Raw genomic sequence first — 23,586 nt, 5'->3', positions numbered from 1 at the left:
AAAAGCAAAAAATAAAAGGTGTTTCTGTCAACTCTACTCTATCGACCTATCGTATTACCACTAAAAACAACAACAACAACAAAACTGCACAAATTGCAAGCCACTGCAATATGCTGTCTGTCGTGTCTGTTTTGTGCTTTTGTTTGCATTGCAATTTGCCAGCAGCTGTAGAGCAAATTGCATATTACGCATACGCCGCATCGTACATGCCATACTACAAAATTTCACATATGCTAGACGTTAGTCGTAGCTCCCACACTCACACACACATACACACACATGCTGACACACATACTAGAAGCGAGCAAACAAAGAACCAACACAGACAAACAAACATTTATTTGTCAGCCCGTCTGTGTTTGTTTGTCTAAATTTAAAGCACTCAGAATGGCATTTGCCATCGTCATTCCCAAACGCCATGCTCATCATCATCTCATCGTCTCTATAAATCCACGCACACGCAATGCGTTCAATGAACTTTATTTAATATTATTTTCCCATGTTTATCTGTGAAAAGAAATTTGCAATTGGATGTCACATGTAATAAATCAATTAATCTATTTATTGACACAACTCTTTGCTTATTCTTCGGAGGTATTTGTTGGTGACTATTTATGTTTTGTTTATGCTTCATCAGTTTAATGGTATGATGGCAATTTAAGTTATTTACCTATGATATTTCAATTCAATCAAAATGAGAGAAATATCCACTGCTAATAAACAATATGCAATAATAAAGCATCTTCATTAGCTAGTGATTTCAATTATTTGTCATATTTGTTTGTGAAAATTCAATTAACAAAAATAACTTATTGCGTGTGCATTCAAACGAGAAGGAAAATAAACTAAATAACATGATTAAAATTGATAAATCAAATTTATTGACACAATCAGCAGAATGCGAATTTTTAGCTGTTGATTTTTTTTGCATTTTTGTTTTTAGCATTTTATAATTGGTTTAAAAATACTTTTATAGCATGAAACGAAATGAAATATACTGCAATCTAATGAATTTATTGACATTCTTATATCAGACATTCATTACGTTTTACGTTCCGCAAAACTCTATTTGCTTAAACCAACCGCAACTATGTCATTTGAAGCCAGACTGAGAAAATGTTAATTAGCAGCAAATGAATAAATAATTAACTAGTTAGATGCCTAATCAAGTGTTGATATGCTGATGTAATGATGATGTGTTAAGGCAACCACACGGAATATCGTTGGTGTCTATTTGATTTACATACATATACTTATCTCTAAGGCGGTTTAACTAAGATACCATAGAGAGAGAAAGAGAGAGAGAGATTAATTTACGATTTTAATTGATTTTAATGCTCAAATAGATCTTTAGACAAGACAGACTTATGGATATACTCATCGCACATATAATTTTACTGACGGCCATTCAGAATATTCTCAATAGGCATTTCGCTTAGCTGCCATAGCAACTTTGGGCTATAATCATGCTGCCATTTGCAAGCAAATCGTTTCTAAGCTCTTAATGCTGTCCATCAGAATTTCCTCACACTTCGCTCTCAGTCTCAGTCTTTGGCTCAGTTTCTGTTGCTGTTTCTGTTTCTTGTTAGCCTTGCCACAATAACCAAATACAAATATACAAAAACATTTCAACGCACACTCTTACATGCATTTATATGTATACATATATAGAAAATATTCTTATATAGTCGGTCTCCCACACACAAAGACATTATATCGTAAAATTAAAATTTGATAAATGAATGCGTTTAACAGCATTTAAACTCTGACCAAATGCGATGGCTGTGCCTTCAAAGCGTAAAGACGCTTGCCTTTTTTTTATGTTTTATATGTGGCATGTTTGTTCCCATGTTCTTATACCCTGTAATCAATTGAATAGGGCAAGCAAGTGAGTTTAGATATTGCCAGGGGGAAAGAATTGTCCTACAAAGCAATCCCAATGAAGACTGCAACTTTTTAAAGTAAATTAAATTACAAAAATACAAAATGATATTCATTATTCAGTTTAAGTATTAAAGCTTTAACATTTAAAAGAAAATTCATTTTTGTGATTAAAATACATTTTTTATATCATAATAAGCTGACAGAGCAAAGAAACAAAGCTAAAGACTATTACGACTTTAACATTTTAAAGTAAATACAAATTTTGCTCAGAATAAAATTATTCATTATTCAGTTTGGATATTACAAGTTCAACAATGTAAAGAAAATTCATTTTTGTAATAAATAAAATTATTCGTTATTTAGTTTCAATCAGCATAAGCTGACTTAAAGACTTAAAAAACTCATTCAGAGGATAGCTCGTCGCTCAGCATTCATTTAAGTTTTGCTGCCTTGATTTTTCCTTTTTTATTTTATTTTGCAGTACTTATGTTCTTATGTGTTATAGTGTGTGTATTTTTTGTGATTGTTTGTTGTTGCTGGGCTGCTGTGCTGGCAATGCGTGTGGCAAGTGGTTTTCAACGGCTCACAAAATTTCATTTCGTGGAAAATAAAATTTTATTGCCATTCTGCAATTGTAATGAATGGACTGGGAACGGGCTCTCGAATTGGAATTGCAGAGAGGGAGAGAGAGGGGAAGGAGGGCGTGAGGTTGATGCTGTGTTGACTGCTTTCATTAGCCAACGTCTACGTGGTGTAATTTTAAGTGTTACTTTTAATTTGTTTGCAAGCATAGCAGAGCTCAGTTTCAATAGGTTCCCCGACTCTTATAAACTTTCTATATATATATATGTATGTGTGTGTGTGTGTGTGTGTGCTTTTATTGCTTATTAAGCGTTTTTAGTTCAATTAAATCGTATAATCGATTAAATCCCGTCGATAGAGACGACAACGCTCTGCGCTCTGCTCTGTTCTTTCGTCCTTCGTCCTGTGCGCTCAGTGAGACGTGCGACGCAGTGTCTGGGACGACTAATAGCCACCAGCCAGCAAAGCAGCTAAGTGCAAACGGTCTGACGGTCTGTTGGTCAGACCAATCCACAGCACAACTCTCCATCGACTCCCACTCTTCGAGCACGTTGATTACTGCTGATTGCCCCGACAGCAAACAACGCGCCAAATAGCAGGCATCAGACCTCCCGCCGTCTGACTCGTCGTCTTCGTCGTTCTCTCTCTCTCTCTCTCCCCCCTCTCTTTTTGGCTGGCCCTTATCACCAACTGTGTAAGCCATTAATTGATTTGTTACAATGAAATTTCCACAGCAAAAAGTCTGATGAAAATTTCGTTAATGCCAGAAAGCTTTACCGCGAATTGATTTCACACAAAAAAAATAAACAATCTATAATTCAACTGCTATTTTTTTTTTTTTGATACATTGGTCACATGGCAAGCAGCGAGATGGGGAACATGAACTGCTGCAATAAAATAATCATAAATTATATTTTTGGCTTTTTATGCTTTTTATTATTGTGTCACAATTAAATTGTGCAAATTTGGCAAATGCACAAAAATATTTGCACATTTCATTTGACAGTTTTATGAGTCGTCGCTTTGGCTACACCATTTTACTTTTGCTGCCCGCCCATTTTTGCCAGAATTCCAATGCTACAAGAGTCGGAGTCTCTATCTCTCTCTCTTTCTGTGTATATATCTCACTCTTAATGCCATACTTGGTCTTGGGTCTTGATTTATGAAGTTGATTGTCCAACTGGCAAAAGTACGATGCTGGCACCAAATGTGGACTGAACTGGACTAAAAGTTGAACTGAACTCAGTTTATGATGATGATTTCTTGCAGTGTATTTGCGTGTGCACGCTTTATCGTTTATTCCACATTACTCAAGTCATAATTAAGATCTTGGCAGGCGGTTTGGCCACAGCCAAGAAGCAGCGGCAACGGCGGCAGCATCGCTCATAAATTGTGGAAGTGGCTCATTGACAACTTCATTTCCGTGCATGGTGCTGTGCAACAGCAACAGCAACCTGCCTCTTCTGCTTCTTCTGCTGTTGCTGTGGCATGTGATCCACTTAAGATCGTGGAACTCAAAGTTGGCGTCATCATCATCATCATCATCATCTGCTCAGCTGCAACTGCAACAGCGAGTGCAGAGTGTGTCGCAGTGCACGCAACGTGCCGCTAAATGACATAATGAACTGCATTATTTATGCGGCACATACATCCCCACACACACATACACACACACACACACACAGATGCACACTTTACCCTCAGCTGCCTCTGCTCTGTTGTCGGGGCAACTTCAGCTCAGCCACGACAACAAAGGCGACAATTTTGTGCGTGTGCCTGATAATGAAACTGCTGACATTTTGCCATATGATGTCACCACACGACATTCGCGCCCCTCTTCCCCGCTTCTGTTCCTCTCTTCCCTGGAGATTGCTCTTTTTTGCTCAGTGTATTATTAAGCCTTGTGTATTATCTGTGGTCAGTTCCTTTTTTGCATATCCTGCAGCTTTGCTTGCACTGCACACAAAGCAACACAGCTGCTTTTCAACCAGAAGCCAAGATTTTTGCGTTAAATATTTCAAGCTGATTCATCAGTAGTTTGTATTTGATTTAATCTCATGACAAGGCTATCAATGTCTGTCGAGTTTATTGAACTTCCAACTTATCAATCTAGCTAATGTTTCAGCACACAATACACAGCTTGTCTACAGTCTGTCTAGCGTTGAAATTGAGAAAGTCTAGAAATTTGGGTTGTGTAAACATTATTAATATCATATACGGATGACTCAATTTTCTACTTAGTCATGATTAAGCAACGAACGAATGCTTTTGATTCCGACTGGAAATTGTGTCGCTTTTAGCAGTTGAATTCTGCAGATACATTTGTATCTCTGCTGTAAATTCTGTTAATTTAAGTTTGCTTTTAATACCTTTTTATTATTTTTCCAGAGATTTAAAATTAGCTATATGAATTGTTTCTTTTGCAGCAGTTCAATACTGTAGATACTTTTGTATCTTTTAAGTTTGCTTTCAATACATATATTTAAAAAGTTTGTATAAATTTTTCCTATAGGAATTGCTTTTCTTTTAACAGTTAAATACTGCAGGTACTTTTGTATCCTTTGCGTAAAATCTTCCATAACTTTAACATTTTTGCAATGATTGGCAATTTAGCTACAGTTTTCATTTCGATTTTATCACAGAACTCAAACTAAGAGTGTATTGAAATAAATACTCTCATTCAAGTGCTTAGTTTCCACTCAGCAGCAACTGTTCTTCTTTTTATTTCTCTATATATTGGCACCCACTTCCACTTAGCCAAGTGCTGATTTTATTGACTCTTTTAAATGCTATCTCAATTTGCTGCCACTATAGCTAAATGTCTGTGATTTCAACTGCATCCAAAGTGTTTGAAATTCTCTCCCTCTCTCTCTCACCTTCCTTATTCATTTGGCTACCTCGACTATTAACTATTTTTTGGGTTGCACATTAAAAACTGTTGATTTAAGCAACAGCTCTCCCACAGCATCATAGTTCATTTATTTTTGCTGTCGGCTGCCGACTAATTAGCTCGTTTTCATCCATGGCTAAAAACTAAATACATAGATGCAGCTTAGATGGTTTTAGCCGCGTTTCTGTGTATGTGTGTGTGTGTGGTTTTAGCTTGTTTGCTGGCAATTTGCAGACGTTTTATGCATTCGGCGTTTTGCATTTTGGGGCCATAAACTATTTACAGTATCGTAGCTATTTACCGCTTTTTGATTACGCCGCATTTGTTTGTTTCCTGTGGCCTTAATTTGCACATTGCATTCACAGTCAGTTAAATGACAGGCATACAGAAACACACACACACACACATACAGAGATACACACGCACACACATTCTCACTGATATACGCAGGTGGCGTTTCACGTTTCACGCGCTTTTAATTGAGTGCTTCCGCTGCAATTAACAAGTACAACGCGTCCAGTGACGCCACTTGACTGGACCCTGACTGACTGACTGGCCAAGTGTCTGGCTCGTTGGTTTGCTGACTGGATGGTTGGTTAGTTGGCAGATTGCTGGTGAGCTTGTGAGCTGGTTACCTGTCGAGTTGGCCGTGGTCAACTGCTCCGGTCAGTGAGTTGACTTTCCCCTTCTGCCCTTGCCTTCATTCTAGATTACAGCATACTTACGCACTAATGCCTCTTTAAGTTAATGCAAAACCATTAAACGTGTTGACTGCCACACTTTGTGGCATCAGCAGGGGTCGCTTTCCCTCTCTCTTTACCTCTCTTACTGTTCAAATTAATTATCAATCCCTCGTCTACCGTTGCTGTCCTTGACGTTCGAAAGGATAATAACAAATTTGGGCAATCCTGTTGCTGACTGAAATTTGGCACATTGATCGAACGGGGGAAACGAGGAACGAGAAACGACGAACGCACTTTGCCAGCTCATTTCCTTCCATTTCCCAGGCATTTTATCTTCCTCGAGCAACATTTTCTATCGAAGGTTGTGCCAGCTTGCAGTTTAGTTTGCAATTTTCCAGCTCAACGATAAATGCAAATAGATTTCACCTGCAGACGTTGTTTGTCCAACATTTTCGAGAATCTTTTAATAAATTATGCGCATGGCATTTTCGTAGCAACGTTTTCCTATGCTCCTTCGTTGCCGTTGTTGTTGTTGTTGTTGACGTCGTCGTTGCAATTGCTGTAACTGTTTGGCTTTGGCATGTTGAGAGTATCGGGAATCATGCATGAGTTTGACATGGATAACATGGCAGTAACTTCGACAGGATTCGTTTACAGCAGCCAGCAAGTGCCGCGTACCTGTGATTACAAGCATACTAAAATGGCCAGAGCAGAGAGGGAAAAGAGGAGGAGAAGGTGGAGGAGTACGAGAGGAAATTGTTGTACACTTTACGTTTATTTACATTTGTGCCAGGAGAAGCAACAGCAGCAGACGTTTGCTGTGCTGCACAGCGAGAAATGACAGTTGACAAGGGTCGAAACATTTGACTTGTTGTCAGCTCACTAAATTTTGGCCTATATCAAAGGGTTTTCAGTGTGTGTACTATATATTTGAGGGGGGGTTGTCACAATATTGTCAGTTTGGCTAATGCCAAATTATTGCAGACATCAATCACGCTGAATCGGCAGTTTACACTCCACGATTTGTCACAGTGCATAAGCAAAACTGCGACTGCGGCTACTCAGCACTAACAGCAACATCAACATCAACAACAACATCAACAGCAATCACGGGGAATGAGGAGGCGTAGCAACATTTCGTTCTGTTCCGCTTTCCGTTCCGTTGCCGCCTTCCCTTCGCTTGGGTTGTGTCCACATCAACTCCATTCAATTAGCAACTCATAATAACAATAATTTTTCTTACAATTCGCATTCAGTAAAACATTTTGCGGCACGTTCGCCGTCGACGTTGACGACGTTGTCGATGTTCGTGACGTTGCCGCTGCCACTGCCACTGCTGCCTGCTGCTTGCCACAGGCACGATACCAACCGACCTGGACCCAGGTGGAGGATGAAGTAAGGGAAGGGGAAAGGAGAGAGAGAGTATGGAGTATGGAGGGCGTAGCCAAAAAACCCTCCCTCCTTCTGTCCCCTCTCTGTGCCATTCTAGCTATTGACTGCAACAATGTTGCCTGTTAAATGATGCATAATAATCGGGAGCGAGAGCGCGCGCTTGCTGAGCTTTGCCTCCGACTGTGGATATGGATGTCGATGTGGATGTGCCTGTGTCCCTGACTCTGACTCTAGCTGAATGCCATGGCATGGTTGGGGGATGTGAAACAACATTCCATTTGCCCAATGGCAATGCCAGGCGGATGGTTAAGAAATCATAGCTATAGTCCTCACTATAAAAGTAAAATATAAAAAAACAGCATAGGGAAGAAAATAAACGTCAGTGGCACAGTGGGCTAGCAATAATTTTTGCGCAAAAGCCATTAGGTTGCGACACGGCAATAAAACGAAACATCCGCTGAGCTGTTTTGCTTGCAGAGCAGTTGCGTTTAGAGTTGTGTAGTAAAGACTGCACTGCATACAATGTGTAGGAAGTGAATCTTGGCAAAAAGACTGCACTTTAAGACAGGTGTTTAAATGCAAAATAATCTATGTACTCTATTCTTTTGAAACTCTGAATTCTTAAGTGAAGGGTTTTGCTTTGAAGTGAATACAATTCTAAAAACAGATTGTAGAAAAAGGAAACTATATTATTAATGATAATTGAAAAATTCAAAGAATACGAAGTTGAAATAAATAATGAAGGAATAGAAATAATTCAAGATAAACACAGTTTTAAGTGTGGAATTATATTTTTCATTATTTACTACTTTTATTATGATCTATGAATTCTGAAAGTTCAAGTGTGTACTTAAAACTGTGAGAAATTAATGAATTCTAGGTATTGGTTGTTTAAAATGAAATACAAGAAAGAAACAAAACCTATTTATATAATAAAATAGAATAACTTAAAATTAAAATGAAATAACGCGGCGAAAAATGAAATAAATGAATTTGAAAGATTCAAATAATTCCAAGTTAATATTAAACTTCCTTACTATATCAGACTTCAATGAAGATAATATAAGATATGTACAATTTGTTTCTCTGCTGCAAAAAAATATGATTTTTCTTTCTTCTCCTAAACTCTAATCTTCTACATCAGTGAATAATGAAATATATATTTCTTAAATATATTAAAAGATAGGGACAATTAATTCTTTTGTTGTAAAGTTTATTTCTTAAACTCGAATCTTATGCCGCTATGAATAATGAAGTTATATTTCTTAAAGAATTCAATATGTTTCTGAATTCAAATGAAATCTAATAATTAAAATATCAGATCCTTCAATCTGCTATTAGGCAACTAAAATGTATTCCTCTATTTCAAAATACTATTTTTTATCTTCCCTCAAACTCCAAACTTGCGCCACTGTGCAGTGCTCAGGCTCATGTCACTGTGTTGATGATGATGGCCGCACGCTGACCAAACGCAGTCCCTACTCAGCACTCAGTACATTGTGGCCCTCATCAACCCACACCCAAATACACTCACACACACACTCCACGCCCACAATTTGCAGAAAATTTCGCTGACTGCAGCTGGAAGCATTCGTTGGAGTGACGACGATGTCGACGACGACGTTGGCTGGTCACTTTTGCTGCGTAGCTGATGAAAATTCGACTGGCTTCCGTTGGCCAAAGAGTTGCGTTCCGTGTTGGCCAAAGTTGGTCATCGTGGCCATAAGCCACCGTAACTCGTTTTCATTGTGTGTGTCCGATGTGTGTATGTGTGTGTGTCTTTCAATATTTACTCAGCTTGAAATGAAACATTTTTATAATTTCTTTTCGGCTTGCCTTTTTTTTTTGCGCAAAGAGACAGAGGGGGAAGGGGAGGGAACTGTGGCAATTGCTGCTGCCTTTTGTTGTTATTGTTGTTGTTGTTGTTGTTGTTGCTACTGTTGTTGTTTGGTTCGTTGGCTATTGGCAACATTGTTATTTTCTGCTATTTGGCCATTGACTATTGACCAAAGAACAGTGGACAGTGCTCAGCATTTTTTTGTGTGTTCCAGCACGGTTTATTTATTTATTTCGGTTTAATGCATGTTGCCTCTGTCCAGGCATCGGATGGGGTGATTTTCCCCACCCTTCCTCTCTCTGTCTATCGCTCTGTTTTGTGTCGCGCTGCGTTCCAGGAAGTTGTATTGAGTCATTGGTAAATGGTTTACGTTTAACCCATTTAAAAATGCAAACGGCGCGGAGAAGCAGTTGGTAAACGCATTTTCCACATTCCCCAATTTAACCAATGCCCATTTAGCATACAATGTGGTCAAAATAAAAACAGAAAACGAGAACAAAGGTCTTTCCTGTATTATATTGTATATATACTCTCGTCCTTCATGGATGTTGTGGACTATAGACTCGCTTCTCTCACTTCACTCACTCGCTCGGCGTTTTCAATTTGTTATTATTGTTTGTTTACGTCGCCAGCGCAGCAAAAATATTGAACGGAAATTTTGTGCAATATGATTTATTGTGCCAGAAATGTTTGCACTCTTCTCTCGCTGTGTTCAAGTTTGCTGCCAAAAAAATTTGTGCAACGGAAATGAATTCGTTTATGGCGTAGCATATTGTATGCTGGCTATCCGGTCTGTTATGACAATCGACAGTGTTGCCGCTGTTGCTGTTGCATTGATTTGGCACCGCTGCAGCGGAAGGTATTTGTGTGGCACTTGTGAAATGGCCAATTACTGTTGGCAACAACAACAATAACAGTTACTCTTCTTATTGCCACTACAATCAAAAATAGATTTCTAATAAAGTATTGCTTAAATGCGAAACTAAGCCAGCAAAAAATTAACATTCCCTTTGAGGCAGACTTCTGCTCTTCATTGTTCTTTAACTTTCCATAAACTTTTACAACATACTTGTGTAATGGTTATGCCTTTGGGCCATGCATATTTAGATAACACTTCTTCTGCTTGGCCAGCATCCAAGCTGAGAATTCTATGGCAAATGCAAATTGGCAAAGCAAATTTATTCCAATTGCGCCAAAAAGTTAAGCAAATATGTCAATTGAATGAATGTGAGAGCAGAGTGTATAAGAGGGTGTTTGTCTCTCTGTGGGTGTGTGTGTGTGTGTGTGGGCGTGTGTGTGTGTGTGTGTTGCAAACAAACAAAAGCTCAGGACTTTTGCCAAGCAACTAAACAAACGGAGCTTGTAGTTTAAAAGGCAATTTATCTTTGACTTTTGCAAAGTAAATTCCCGCCATTGTTTAAAGTGTGGTTCAATCGCCAATTGCAAAAAGATACCCCCCTTCTCCCTCCCTCCTGCCGATCCCTTTACAGCCACAACTCAGTGGGGAATGTTCTGCATATGTGGGCGTGCCCGTGGGCGCAAGGGAATATATGTGTTTGTGAGAGTTTGTGGTAAGCGCTTTTAACTAGTTCGCAGCGCTGCCAGCAAAATTTCGAGCATTTTCAACCACTCAATTACACAGCAACCACATAGCCACATACATATATAGAGAGAGCGAGAATTATATACATATATATATAAATGAATGGGATATATGAGTGTGTATATAGTAATCAATTGAGTTGCCTGGCAAAAGGCACAAGGCAAACAATGTGCCATTATACACCAAAAGCGTAAGAATGTCGGCATGCCGGGAGAGGTGAGAGGTGGGAGACGGGAGGAAGTTACCGACTAGCTCAAGGGACTTTCTCATAAATTGTTCGCGGTATTTGGGAATTGCATTTGGAAAACGCACGTAGAACTATTTGAGCTGCTAACCCAAATAAGCTGCGGCAGACAAGCGAAAGATGCCCCGCAACAATAAAACTCCGTAAACAGCCGCAAAATGACTGCAATTGCTGCTCTTGCTCACTCTTTCTCTTTTTCTCCCTCCTTTCTCTGCATTTCTAGTTCTCTCTTTCGCTCTCTCGCTTGGCAGCACAACTGTAAAATGTGGACGCACCAATGAACTGTGGCAAGGCAATCAATAGATGCGGCTACAACTTGAGATACAAGATACTTTCATGCTTGCAACCGTAGAACTTCCCACATGCTGCTGGTTGCTTGGCTCTTGGTGTGGAATGCAATGGAATGTGCACACGCATCTTCGGCTTGTCTGCCCCCTTCTCTCTGCCCTCTCTCTCTCTCTAACCACAGCATTGCGGTGGGTGTTGCACAGACAGTAAGAGAGAGAGAGAGGAGACGGGCAGGCAGTAGCTTACATTTATGCGCGAAATTGTCGTATACATTTGCACATTCATAAATTCTCGTTGAGCGCCCCCAAAGCGACAGACGCAGCGTCCAAAGAATGCTCCAGCAAAAGCGTCCAAGGAGAGAAGCTGCCAAGCGTAGGCAAAGTGGGGGGACAAAACAGCAGCTCAGCTGCAAGTGCTGCATAGTTGTATAGTAACAGTAGCTGGTTGTTGTTGTTACTGTTGTTGTTGCTGTAGGCACAACTCATGCATGCTCCGCACCATTTGAAAATTTCATTTTAATTTTATTTTTATTTTTGCATTCTTCTTGTAATTTTTTGTTGTTGCTTTTACTGTGTGTGCCAACAAACATTTTATTACTGCATTTTATAACAAGGCCGGGGCAACCTTAGAACAGCACGTCATTAGGCGATAAATTATCTCTCATGCGCGCTGCATTTTGCATAAAATGTTGCCCACAAAAGTGTGCCAACAGCTGTGGCCCTGGCACAGCTCTTTCTCCATATCTCCTTCTCCTTGCAGAAGAGGCTCAGGCGAGCTGGACCTGAATGAGTAACTGAATCTGGTGCGCGCGGCTGCGGCAGTTGGTTGGCTGCATTTAAAAAGGATGCCAGGCAATTTGAATTTGTGAAATTCCATTAAAGGTGGCATGGTGGAAGGCAACTGGCAACGGGCAACTGGCAACTGGCAACTTGCGGCAGCAAATGTTGCCCCATTGAAAGCCCATTGCCATTGGGGTCTGGCTTGGCTTATCTATGCACAAGATGTTGCCGTTTGATAAGCGCAACGCCGCTGCGCAGCAAGTTGGCAATTTATGTGCCGACGTTGCCGCTGTTGCAGCAATTGCAGTTGCAGTTGCATTCATCATCGACTGCCACAGCAGCAGCAGCAGCAACAGCAAAGGCAGCGGCAGCGGCAGCAACAGTTGCTGCATGTGGAATGCCTGGCTGCCCGTGCGACGTGCGTTCAACTATGCAAATTTGTGTGCAAGTTTCCCCCCAACCCCAAGCAATAGACCACAGCATTGACTTGCAACTTGCTACAACTTAGTAACTGCCTATACAGTGTCGGAGTGTGTGTGTTCGGGTGTGTGTGTGTGTGAGTGTGTGCTTGTTGTCAAACAGCATTCAAGCACGATTCTGGGAAACATTCTTCCCCAGTGAGTAGTTGCAAAGAGTTTTGCATTGCTTTGGCTTTGCTCTCACTCTCCCAGTCTCAGTCGCAGTTTCTGCCTTTGACTTTGCCTCTGATGCGGAGCAGAGATTATAGAATAAATGAGCTGAAATTATATTGGAAGAGATTGCACATAACGGTAGGGCCATCGACTGCTGATTGCAACGTTGTTGAATAGAAAGTTGCGCTAGCGGAATGTCTAAGCAGTTCAATCATCTCTCGAGATCTTTGTCGAACTTGTTGAAGCCAAAGAATTATAGCTGCCGATAGCAGGCATCAATGCATTAATTTATTATCAAAGTGGTATAATAATTGCCTTAAAGCAAAACCTCATTTCACACTTTTGTCGCAATTAAAATTCAATATTCACAAGGCCATTTTCAACTGTGGTTGCTGCTAATGGATCTCAGCAGTGCTGTTGACACTGCCCTCTCAGCTAAATGATAAATGGCCCACCGAAAGGTGTGTCCGCAAATGGCTGCAACAGAAGCAGAAACCGAAATAGCAAATTGCCAACTGCAAAAGTGTAAAAAAAAAAAAACAGCAAAACAAATCGCTGAACTTTGACTGGCAAACTGGACTCGCAGCAACGGTATTGAAAGGGGGGCGGGTGAGACTTGTTTCTAAAGCGCAATTAAACGCCCTGCCATTGAAACAATTATGCCATAACAATTACGCTTTTGGTTGCACATGCGAACCGTGCCACACACACACTAACTCGCAGTAAATGTGGCGCATTTAGCGCTGATGTTGCTACTGATGTTGCTGCTGCTGACATGACATTTGCGTTATTTTGCGAGTCGCAAGTCAAAGGCATTTTCATGCGTCAAATTGCGGCATGTGTGCATGTGCGTGTAATTACAGCAATAAAAATTGCAACACATTGCGTACAAACATGCAACACGATTCTGCCGTCTCGTCATTTCGTTACATTACATTCTTCCTTTCTGGCTTACTGATCAACTTGAACCAAAGCCAACGTCAAAGCCAAAGCCACAACCGCACAGTCAAAGCCAAAGCCAAAACCTTTTATTTCCAGCGCACAGTTGCGTTTCAGCAATTATCTTATTTATTTCAGTTCATTTATCAAAAACTGAACAAATTCACAGTTTCCTTAGAACTCAACCGAGTAGTAAACGAGGCAGAGAGTGAGAGCGTGAGAGCGAGGAGAGTCAGCAGACTCATTGTCGTTGGGACTCAGTTGCAATTGGCTAACGAGCTAACAGACCTTGCCACAAGTGAGTGCACCCGGCACTTGGCACTCCGTCCGACTGACTACTGACGACTGTCGACTGTCGACTTGGGTGGCCATAGCTGGAGCGTAACGTTAGTTGATTGCATTTTTAGCATAAATTTCAACGCATTTGACTAATGTTTGGCTATTTGTTATTTGGTGAACAGCGAAACGCTTTGCTTGCTGCCCATTTTTCACTTCTCAACCACTTTCAAGCTGCCACTAGAAATTTCCAAGAATGCCTGAGAACATAGCACAGACAACCGGACAGACAGACAGCCAAGCACTTATTGCAACTAATAGATATTTCGACGATACAAAGTTGTATGCAAATTGTGCACAAAAGCAAGAAAGAGAATACTTGGAATACGTTGTTGTTGTTATCATTCAATATTAAGTATACGCAATGGCCGCCGCCGCCACTCGCACTTGACTTGAATTAATGCGCCGCCCCCCAAATGAATTGCAAAAAAGGTAACAGCAACGAGCAACGAGCAAGAATCAGTGGCAACGTCAGCAATAGCCAAGTAATTAATTAACACTCCAGGGGCATTATCTGGACGATAGCCGCAGCACGTACCACATAATCGCAGCCAGGGCAACAGACAGCAACAGTGCCGTTGACATAATCAAAACCTTAGCCCAGCACGGCGTTTTCTTGCTTGGCATTTTCGCTTCCACTTGTAAACGTGCGAAAAAGAAAAACCCTAAAAACAAAGCAAATGGAAAAGCTTCAAATTTACAACAGTTAATCGATTTCGTGCGAGTATAAACAAACGTTTTGTTTGTTATTATTTATTGTTGTTGTTTGTATTTGCTGACAGCAAAGCGTACTAGATTATGAATCAGATCTTTATGTGCAATTGAACTTCCATAACTTCGAGAGAAATAGAGCGAAAAGTCTATACAATTTTACGTCCACAGCTCAAATATCTTTGCAATACAAACAAAACAAAAAAAAGAAAGAAAAGAGAAGAAAAAAAGTTTCCTCGCGCTTCACCAAATCCAATTTTTCTGCGAAAATCACAAAATTGTGAAGAACACTTGCTGTCAAGTAGAGAGTGCAATTTTTCTACAAAATGCTCGAGAATGAAACTTGAAGCTGATTGTTCGCTATGGAATTGAATGAAGTTTGATTGACAAGTGTTTTCAGCTACACATATTTAAACTGTCTTAAATCGAATATAGTTTATAGCTTATTTACAACAATTTGATTTCTATCTTTTTTTGCAGTTGCTGCCGCCACACAACCGAAAAACTCAACACTACAGAAGCCATATCTACAGATTTTGAAGCACAACTATACAAGACTGACCATCACCAATCCACACTCAATCAGTTTTCTCAACTGCACTCCCGTGATTACCAACTATGATTACTATCAAGGTGAGTCCACACACAAATTGAATCTACAATTGACTTGTTTTATTTGAGTTTTTATACTTGCTATCCATAGGGTAGTAGGGTATTATAACTATGTGCCTCCGGTAGATGAAAAAAAAAATGGTATATAATTTAAAAGTGACAGTATATTGATATACCTACAGTATATTATTGTCTTTTTAGTATATTAAATTTTTATTATAATTTTTTCCTCCAGTATATGTCCAAATTGTATATTTTGAAAATAATAGTATTTATATTAATATACCAAATATAGCCTTCGGTATATTTTAGTATTTTTTGAGTATATTAAATTCTTATTGTAACTTTGTGATTCTAGTACATGTAATAGATATACTAAATATAGCCTTAATTTTAGTATTTCTTCATAGTATTACATTTTTATTATGTTTTTTGGAATTCCAGTATAGTATATAAAAAATTGTATATTTCGAAAGTAATAGTATATTGTACCAAATATTTTAAGCAGTTAATTTTGTAGTATTTTTCCAGTATATTAGATTCGTATATTTTAAGAATAATACCGCTTTTATTCAAAATGGTTAGAGCACTCGACTGTTGTAGTTTTCTCACTTGTTTGTAAAATGATTCAATCAATCGAATTTTTCTTTTGCAGAAGGAGCATCCGTCTACTGCAGCTGGTATCGGAACGATGAGGCCATCGAGCACTTGTCAATACGCAAAAATGAGTTCTTCATTTTTGCAAATGGCACGTTACGTTTGCCGCCCACCGAGCGAGCCAGCGGCGTTTATCATTGCCAAATTGAGGCCGATTACACGAAAGTCATATCCGAAAGCATCACCGTCGAGTATCCTGGTGAATTCTATTTCTGGTTGCTTGTCCTCTGACTTTATACCATTAACACACTCTTTTGCTTGCAGTACTCAAACGTTTAATTGGTGGTCCACAGCAGAGTAGCAACATCAGCGCCATTGAGCATCTGCCCCTTGTGCTTAACTGTCCATTTTTCAGTGTGCCAGCTGCTCGCTTCAGCTGGTACTTTGGCAACGAATCCCTGGCGAATGACAGCAGGCGAGTAAAGATCAGTGTTGTTACCATCGAGTTGCGTGCTGCGGTTGCAATTTGCCCGAAAAAGAAAACCCATACGAAATTCAAGACGAATGCCGCCTGTGTCAACTTGGTGGATTCAATAACGCTTGGCACTGAGCAACGTATTTAATCTCTTGTTTAACATGTTCTCTCTCTCTTTGCACCTTTGCAGCGCCATCATCTTATCCAATGGCACTCTTGTGCTGCGACAATTGCGTCCGGAACAGGCTGGCAAATACAAGTAAGTCGCACAGGCACACAACTACAAAGTACTCTTTTCCCATTTTTATCAAATTAAATATAAGTTTAATTCCATTTAAAGGAAAAGTTTTGCTTCATCGAAAAGCTTCAGACTTCTTCTGCCGTTGCCTTTGTTGGCAAAGAGCATCTATTGTTATTTAGTACACTTTTCATTTAGGCTTCGTTTTTTGCAAATAATAGTTACATTATTTAAATTAAATGGAAACCTAGAACTATTTACTGGCATTTAAATGACTTTGAAATATATATTTCTACCAGTTTTTATTTTATTTACATTTATTTCATATGAAAAGTTTTCTAATGTGCACACTCAAAAAAACACTTCCTGATGTTTTGCATTTGCTTTTGCTCTGACGAAACTGCATATGTTTGTCTGAAGTTTACTCATCTGCTAAAAGCATATTGCATAACATTTAATTTCTAAATATTTGAGTTTTCTGAAAATGAGAAATGTGTGAATTGCATTTTATGTTTATTCAATTTAAAGCTGGCTCAAGTTCAACTCTTGCTCTAAGAAAATTTAGTATAACTTTTACAGCTATCTAAAAATCAGTTGAATAGAATTTTGCATTTAAATTTGTTACGTATTCCCAACACCTTAACTTCGCCTCAATTTCCATAATGAAATGGCTTTATAGTGTATCTAAAATTTAAATCTATAGTAATTTGCTTAATTTTCCAATTAGATTTTCAGTTGTTTACTCTTGTTTAACCCCCCGGTCAGTTATCTCAGTCTCACATCTAGTTTAATTATTAAGGAACTTAAGACTTCAAATAGCCACGGCTTGTGAATAGTTTTCCCCCTCTCTGCTAGGTAATTTATAATGGCCCGCAGGTAGGTACATATAGTGATGTAGCATATCAACACCTTGGCCAGCAATGCATCAACCCTTCTTCTCTCTCACTCGCCGTGTGTTTGCATTAATTAACACCACGCATTGAGCGGCCGAGTGCCTAGCATAATTGTTATGCCAATTAATGTGTGCGAAATGTTTATGAAATACAAGCTATTCCAATGTTATTCCCCGTATTCCCGTTTTGCAGATGCGTTGCCCAGAACCGATATGCCAGTCGAAATCATCGACAGTTCGTGTGGTTGGTGCGCGTCGAACCAAATGCTGATGGCAGTCTAATGGTAGCTGGCAGCGAGACGCGACTGCTGCCTGCCTTTCAGAATGCCACACTCTATGTGCCCACGGGTGGCACATTGATGCTGCAGTGTCGCGCCGTTGCCGATTATGTGCCCATCGACTGGTGGCTCCAGCATCCAAATAACACACTCACCCAGTTGCGCAACAACAGCGTCGCACTCGAGGTGAGCGATGTGAGGATGGAACGCCACGAGGGCTTTTACATCTGTACGACGCCGACGGACAGACAAACGTTTCGGGTGATTGTGACGAGTCCGCCGCGTATAGTCAGCACATTGCCGGTGGAGGTGGGCTACATTAGCCTGTCGACAACGTTGACCTGCAGTGCCGTGGGCAATCCGGCGCCCACGCTCAGCTGGTATCACAATGGAGCGCTGCTCAATAGTTCCTACACACGCTACATTAGCGGCAATGAGCTGCACATCCACTCGTTCGATCCCGAGGAGGAGGGCATTTATCAGTGCTTTGCGCGTAATGTGGCCGGCGAGGATTCGGTTACCGGTGAGGTGCGTTTCAAGCGACAGCCGGAGAATCCGAATCCCTTGCAGAACATACGCTGTTATCCGCACAGTTTTCACACCATTAACGTGACTTTTGACAGTCGAACCATGGAGGTAGTACATTTATCACACATACGCACCGTGTGCGCGACTTTCATTCATTTTCCTTCTCTTCTTGCAGGCCATGTTCGTGGTGCACATTGTGCGCAGTAATCCGCATCAATGGAGCTCATTTGCGCCCATGAAACTCAATCACACCTCGTTCGTGGTGATCTCCACCGGGCTGCCTGTCTATCGTCCCTTTGCGCTGATCACACGCTTTCTCACGCCCACCTCGGAGGTGCGCTCGGGCACCATTGTGCCCCAACAGATGATACTCAGTTCGCTGCGAAGTCCGGCTGTTGTCTGCTGTACCCAAGGCTGTAAGTTGCAGAGATTTATGCTTTTAGTTCGCCTTTTGCTAATCTGTCATCTTCTTTCGCTTAGTGCTGCTGCGTCTGGTGCATTTGGGCAACGACACGTTTGTGAAGTGGTCACAGGCCGAGCTGGATAACAAAAAGTACTTCATACTACAGTTCTCTGTCAATCACACGCATCCACATCCCGCCCAGCTGTTGGACGGTCCGCTGCATGGCACTGTCACGCCAGTGGAGGAGAAAGCGGACGAGGTGCGAAGGCATCTAACCATTATACGTCCACTCAATCAGTCGGCGGCTGCCACAGTTATGCGGAATGCTGAATACGAAGTGCTGGACAACGAGGTCGACGATGTCACTCTGGAGATGGAGGAGGACATCTTCAGTTTGGTGGTGGATGCCAGCGTAACGGGTGTGCTGTTGCAGCATTTTAGTCGCATCAAAATGCGTGTTCTCATCATTACCAGCGAGAATGAGTTCCTCGCGCAGGACTTTCGCTACGTACAGTGGAAGATTGTGAGTAGACTGTACTGTAGTGGCAATTGTCAGCACACACACACAATGGATGGATTACCACAGTTATGGGCATAAACTAAAGTCCTGCTATCAATTCTCTTCCATACAGATTGAAAATGGCACCTCGGATCAATCGAATATGTCGTTTCGCTTGATTACTGTCGAGTCGCGTATGCTGGCTTTTCAATTTCTTGACAGCCTGAATGATACTTGTGTGTATGAGTGCCATTTGCACATACAGTTGCCGCTGAAGAAACAGGAGCCCAAGTGCAAGGAGCGCACCATTGTCAACTCGATGCTGTTGGTCAGCGGCTTGAGCGCCAATGAGAGCTACAATTTTCACTTTTACAACTGCAAGCCGCAGATTTTCTACGGCGAAATGGATGTCAAAACGCTGCCAGATCGTAAGCTAAACTTTGATTAATTTTCATTACTATAACTTATATATTTTCTTGATTGTTTAGCTCCTGGCACCATCAGCAACTCACGTGTGGTCAAGGACAATGGACTGAAGCTGCTATGGGAGCCGCCTGTGCATCCCAATGGACGTGTGCATCACTACAGCATCGAGTGGACGCTGGGCAATGTTACACACGAAGCTGTGGTCTATGAATGTCGCACTTGCTCCTACAAAGTAAATCAAACATTTTACTTTAAGTGAACTCTGTATTAAACCAACTTTTACCTTTTGCAGTTTCCCAATGTTTCGGAGTCGGATAAAATGCACGTCACGGTGCGCGTTGTGGGAGAAACGGGAGTTGGCGCACCGCTTTACTTTGATCTGATGAATCATCGCGTTACGACGGAAGATCGACACAACTCGAATCATGAAGTCTACAGCGGCATTGCCATTGGCTCGCTGTTGTCCACTGTCTGTGTGTTTGGCTTTGCGCTCTTCATCATCTTTCAGCGGCGTCGGTTTAAGGCACGCGCTCAAGGTCCCACCCATTTGACCACGCCCACAGACATCACTTTTGGTAATCTAAGCAGCGCCTCTGGCATGCCAGGCGACAGCGCTGGTGGGTTAAGTGGCAGCACCTTGCAGCAGGATTGCCACGAAATGCAAACGCTGATACCACGTTCGCGTTATCACATCGAATTGCTGCCCGAGCACACGCTCGAGTATCAAACGAGTTCGGCGGCTGCTGCGCCGCTGCCCAATGGTCACAGCAATGGACCGATTGTGCGACGCGGTGAGCAGGAGTTGGAGCTGAGCATTGCGGGCGTGCATAATCTGTCGCAGTTGCCGTTGTGTGCGAACTCGCCGGAGCGCAAAGAGGAGGCGAAAGCCTTCTATATACCCTATCGTCATACGCCGCCCAATGCTGTCGCCTTACAGGCGGGCAACAGCAGCAGCAATGGCAACGGCAGCGGCAGCAACTCCAATCACGCCAATCACAAGCAACACAACAGTTCCTCAATGAACGGCGGCGGGGGCGGCGATGGCAGCCTGGAGTTGGCCATGCCACCAAATTCGCTGCCTTTGGTCTCCACAATGCCCGGACTGGGTGGCAATGTGTCAGCAGCGCGTCGCAGCGGGAGCCTGAGCAGCAGCAGCGCCAGCAGCAGCAGTGGTGGCAATGGCGGTGGCAGCAGCAGCAAAAAGCAATTTCATACAAATTTCACACGACACTCGAACTCCAACGATGGCATCTGTTTGCTGGCCGAGGAGGAATCGGCGGCCACTTTGACGCCAACGTCAGAGCATGAGTATGCGTGTGTTAGCATAACGAATGGTTTCAAGTTGCCCGCCGAACTCACTAGGAATAACCATTACAACAGCAACAATAACAACAGCGGCAGCAGCAACAGTCAGCAAAAGCCAATTGCTGTGCAGCTCAAGGATCGTCAGCAGCAGCAGCAGCAACATCACCATCAGCAGCAGAAGCAGCATCCAAATGCATCCATAGTTCCTGCCAACGGGCCACAGTCCGTTAACAATGTTAAGGCGACGAGAGCAATGGCCAAACAAAGTTGGCCAGCAGCGCCATCGGCGTTGCAGCGTCGTGCTCAAGTCGATCCCAATGGCTGAGTGGCGGCGGTTGCTGCAGCCATTGTTGTCGTCGCCTCGCCAAGCAAAAGTATTCTCTGAGAAGCTACTATTACACACTATACACTATACACACACACACACACATACACGTACACGTACACACACATTCGCAGCTTGAAACATTCCAAAACACAATTGATTGATTGATTGATAGATTTGAGTTTGATTGATTGTGGTTTAAGAATGCATTTTATAAATGCATTGCACTTCAATCGAATGAAGTACGAACTACGAGAATAAGCAGCATATTTATACACATACATACATATATATTACATATACATATATATATATCTATATATTATATGATTAAAATTAAGTTTTAAGCATTTGACATTTTTTATACGACATTCGCTTTAGTTTTACTTTATATACATTTATATATATTTTTTTGTTTGTTTTTCTTTCGTTTAATGGAGGCTAATTACCATTTATGATTTGTATGTTTAACAACTTTCCACACATTAATCAAACTGCCGCAAATAGTCTATACTTATAGCCAAAAACAAAAACAACAGAAAACTACAAAAAAAAAAGAAAACACAAATGCAATAGCCCAGCTCACATACACCAATATACACCACACACTCTCTCACACACATACAATAGTCACAAGTGTTCATATCCATATACAAACATACAATATACAACATACATATATTTATATACATATTTAAGCAAACATATTTAATTTCCGTTTATATTAATTGCTTGCATTTTGTTTGTTTTATATTTTTTTATACCGATATATCAAATGTACCTGATTATATTCATTTTGCATTTCGTTGAAGCGCTTATTTTCAAGCTCCAACACCACACACACAACCATACAACACACACACTCACACACTTATACGCACTTGGCATTCCCTTTTGTTTTTGTAAACAGATTGTTTTTGTTTTTATGCCTAGAATGTACCGCAGCCGTATTTTACGAGTCTATCCCTATTACCAACTGTACCTTGTTTGTACAAACTACCACAACAACAACAACAATTACTACTGTAGCTACACCCACACCCTTACACACACACACACACACACACACAACTTTATACATACAAACAAAACCGTAGTCAACCGCAGATTATTATTTTTCGAAAACATTGAAAATGGGCTCAGCTATAAAATGAGTTTAGAGAATTGTTATGAAAGATACACACACACACACACACACTCATCCAATAAACACACATTCACATTCACACACACACACAATTATTCACATTCCATTTTCCATAGAATATAACATAGAATGGATGTATATGAAGTTTAGATACAATTTTGAATTGATGCAAGTAGAATGGAACGAAATGAAAAATGTTTGAAATTTGAATCCGTTTAAGAACTTTAAATGTATACGTATTTAGACCTAAGTGCAATAACAAATATATAAGCCTATACCTTGAAAACCAACCAAAACAAAGCTAAGAACAACAACAGAAACAAAATATTACAAACAATAGTACCTTTCCACATAAGCAACAAAGAGAAATATAATACACAAAGACGTAAAATACACACACACACACGTAAATTAATATATATATATATTCCACTGGCTGAAATGTTTGTGTGTGCCCTGTTTAAAATGATATTATAACAGATCATATTCGGATATAATTCTTTTAAGTTCTTACCAAATTCAAGTTACCTATGAACTTCAACAAATTTTATGCAATTTTTTAATAACATCTTTAGGAATTCTAATAGAATTTAAATCAAGAAAATCAGAGCACACACAGATCGCAATCCAGCTAACATTTTTATCTACCAATCTGATTTGTGTTCATATTAAAATAAGTCACAATTTTTCCATTTCAACTGCATTTCAAAAACCAACTGATAGAATATAGTTTTAGGTCAAACAAAACTTTCATGGTGTTCCAGATTACAAATATATATAAAAAAATTAACAACAAAAAAGCGAATAGAAGAACGAAAAACTCAAACTTAATGTATACAATGTATAGAGAGCAAAAAAAAAAACCAAACAAAAACTTTTGATGGTCGCATAAACTTTGCATTTAATTCAAGCAACAAAATGAAAAAAATATTCCGCAAATGAACTCGAAATTCCTAAAATGAAAGATGAAGAAAAACAAAACAAAAACAAAACAAATTTAAGGCAAACAAAAAGAAAAACGAAACGAAGAAAAAAATTATACGTATAATTAAAAATTTATT

At 40.5% G+C, this 23,586-nt stretch overlaps 1 protein-coding gene across 4 annotated transcripts in view; it reads left to right on the top strand.

Annotated features, from left to right (window-relative positions):
- LOC133839664 (uncharacterized) overlaps positions 1-23,027 on the top strand; it is a 59,040-nt gene extending 36,013 nt beyond the window's left edge. For all 4 annotated transcript variants that reach the window (XM_062271303.1, XM_062271301.1, XM_062271302.1 and 1 more), the window contains exons 3-12: positions 15,281-15,433; positions 16,068-16,268; positions 16,334-16,484; positions 16,675-16,743; positions 17,808-18,528; positions 18,596-18,836; positions 18,901-19,346; positions 19,456-19,750; positions 19,811-19,980; positions 20,041-23,027. In XM_062271303.1, coding sequence (XP_062127287.1) covers positions 15,281-15,433; positions 16,068-16,268; positions 16,334-16,484; positions 16,675-16,743; positions 17,808-18,528; positions 18,596-18,836; positions 18,901-19,346; positions 19,456-19,750; positions 19,811-19,980; positions 20,041-21,378 — 3,785 coding nt within the window. In that variant the 3' untranslated portion in view covers positions 21,379-23,027. The remainder of the gene's footprint in view (positions 1-15,280; positions 15,434-16,067; positions 16,269-16,333; positions 16,485-16,674; positions 16,744-17,807; positions 18,529-18,595; positions 18,837-18,900; positions 19,347-19,455; positions 19,751-19,810; positions 19,981-20,040) is intronic.
- The last annotated feature ends 559 nt before the right edge of the window (positions 23,028-23,586 follow it).

Source organism: Drosophila sulfurigaster, chromosome 2R (assembly GCF_023558435.1).
Source record: "Drosophila sulfurigaster albostrigata strain 15112-1811.04 chromosome 2R, ASM2355843v2, whole genome shotgun sequence".
NCBI classification, from domain to species: domain Eukaryota; kingdom Metazoa; phylum Arthropoda; class Insecta; order Diptera; family Drosophilidae; genus Drosophila; species Drosophila sulfurigaster.
The sequence above is the reverse complement of the archived record's forward strand: the minus strand, read 5'-3'. Positions and strand labels throughout refer to the sequence as shown.